The sequence below is a fragment of the Austrofundulus limnaeus genome, unplaced genomic scaffold (genome assembly GCF_001266775.1).
Source record: "Austrofundulus limnaeus strain Quisiro unplaced genomic scaffold, Austrofundulus_limnaeus-1.0 Scaffold287, whole genome shotgun sequence".
Lineage (NCBI taxonomy): Eukaryota > Metazoa > Chordata > Actinopteri > Cyprinodontiformes > Rivulidae > Austrofundulus > Austrofundulus limnaeus.
In genome coordinates this window covers 392,487-394,706 of record NW_013952689.1, presented here as the reverse complement: position 1 = coordinate 394,706, position 2,220 = coordinate 392,487, and the positions used below count along the sequence as shown (strand labels likewise).

At 41.4% G+C, this 2,220-nt stretch overlaps 1 protein-coding gene across 1 annotated transcript in view; it reads right to left on the bottom strand.

The window, feature by feature from the left end:
- Positions 1-2,220, bottom strand: part of syne1b (spectrin repeat containing, nuclear envelope 1b) — a gene marked incomplete in the record, with an annotated part of 311,340 nt that overhangs the window by 160,594 nt on the left and 148,526 nt on the right. The window contains 2 exon segments of the mRNA XM_014021303.1: positions 434-760; positions 836-1,006. Coding sequence (XP_013876757.1) covers positions 434-760; positions 836-1,006 — 498 coding nt within the window.

The following is a 2,220-nucleotide window of genomic DNA, read 5'->3' as shown; positions in this document are numbered from 1 at the left end:
GCACCACCATCACCCAGGACCTCAAGTGGGAGTCGGCCATCAGTTCCCTCATCAAGAAGGCCCAGCAGAGGATGTACTTCCTGYGACAGCTGAAGAAAGCTAAGCTGCCAGCCAGGCTGATGGTGCAATTAAAAAAATAGTCATTTTGTCATCTGTATATGTTACTTGAAAGACTTCCTCCTGGTCTGAAAAAGTAACTAACTTTTACTTAAAGTACATTTTTAATATCTTTTGTATTACTTTTATTTGAGTAGATTTTTTCACAGGTAATGTAACTTGTGCTTGAGTAAAATCTCAACTGAGTAACTGTACTTTTATTTGAGTATGTTATTGTAGTACTTTTTTCCACCTCTGTTTATAAAAACCTATAAAAGGTAAAGTATAGACCAGATGATCAGCATTACCCCAGCATTACTGACCCATCTGAATGTACCTTGTACTTTGCGAGCTGAGCCTTCTTCTGGTAGAGCTCAGCTTTAGGCTCCAGACTTGAAGCTAAGAAGTTTTTGGTCTCCACCACCCACTGGGCCTGGGATTTATATTTATCCATAAAGTCTTTGGAGAGCAACATGCATTTCTCCAGGGAGCTGTGCTCCGTACGCAGAGCTGCCATTAACTCCTCTAGTTGAAAAAGTCGGATGTCCACCTCCTCCTTGAGCTGCTCTGCTTCAGGCTCCTCTAAGAAGGGTATGACTCGCTCCGTCTTCTCCCTCATGGTCTTTAGATACAGGTGACCCTGCTCCATGTCAGCCTGGAGACTCTGAAATGACAGAAAATATTCAACGAATCACATGGTTAACTTATGGCACGAGTTCTAATTAAGTTTCAAACATACCTCCAGTTTCTTCATCTTTCTTTCCAAAGCCAGTCGATCCACCATGTCAACACTTCCAGCTACAGAACTGAAGCTGTTCTGAGCTGAGCTGAGCCACTCCGAGAAGCTGCTGAAGACACACTGAGCTTCTTCTATTGAGCACACCTCTTCCTGAAGCTGTTTAATCATTTCCTGCAGGATCAAACAAAACACAAGGCAAAGGTGATGACAGCTGTATTACAGTCTGTTTACAGCAAATTTTCATGTTACTTTAAACTATTAAACAGGTAATGACTCAGCATTTCTTGAAGGAATAGAATCATCTGATGAAGTGAACTGACTCAGCTGAAGCTGGTGGGGTCAAACATTGACAATGACATAATATTTTAAGATGTAATAGCTCTTAATTCTATAAGCCAATGAGTTGTAAATATTCAACTTTTAAACTCTGTTTAAAGATACTTTAAACACTTTATACCTTTTACACATTTTTATACTTTTATACAACACTGGGGTTAGGCTATAGAAATCATTGGTAAATAAATGGAAGTCCCCACGAGGTAAGAAGTACAAACATGTGTGTGTGTGTGCACTTGTTTCTGCTACAGAGTGAGGACAACTTGTAAAATAGTTACTATCAAAGTGAGGTCTTTGATGAAAGTGAACACCTTGTCCCAGTCCTCACACTGTTTGCAGCATTACTAGTTAAGTTTAGCGGTATGATGTGAATTAAGTTTTGGTTCAGGTTAGGAACAGACTATTAATGGTTAGAAAAAGAAAAAAATTATATAGGTCTTCTGGACGGGTTATTCTCTAATGAAACGTTTCGTCTCTTCTCCAAGAGACTTCTTCAGTCTGAAGGGCTCGACACACGGGAGGCGACGTCGCTCGCTCTCCATTCATTTCCTATGGAGCCTGTGCGGTGAGGCGACAATCGCTTGCCCTCCTCCAGCTAAGCGACCGGCGAAAATAGTGCATGTGAAATTTCGCGCTCGTACACGTACACGTGCACACGCGAGCTTGCGACGCTACATATGAAAGTTGAAAAATGTTGAACTTTTGTCGCTGTCACTTAGCATACAACCACTCAGCGAGGGTTTCATTGACTGACCAATGAGAGGAGAGTATGCTACACACTGCCGTTAGCTAACACTTTCACCAAGTGATTACTAAAAAGCTTTGTGGGAATTTATTGGCACCAGGGTGAAGTTTATGGTAAGTTTTTCCTCATAAAACTGTATCTTGATGTGTGTTTGTTTTTCAATATCATTAGCATCGCAAGATTTGTTTAGTTTACACGTCCGTAATGCACAACCCCCTTCAGAGTCAAGAACCAATCAAATTTCATGAAGACAAGTGACCTGAGAGCGCGATTCGCAACGCTGCAATCACTACCGCGTCCCGTG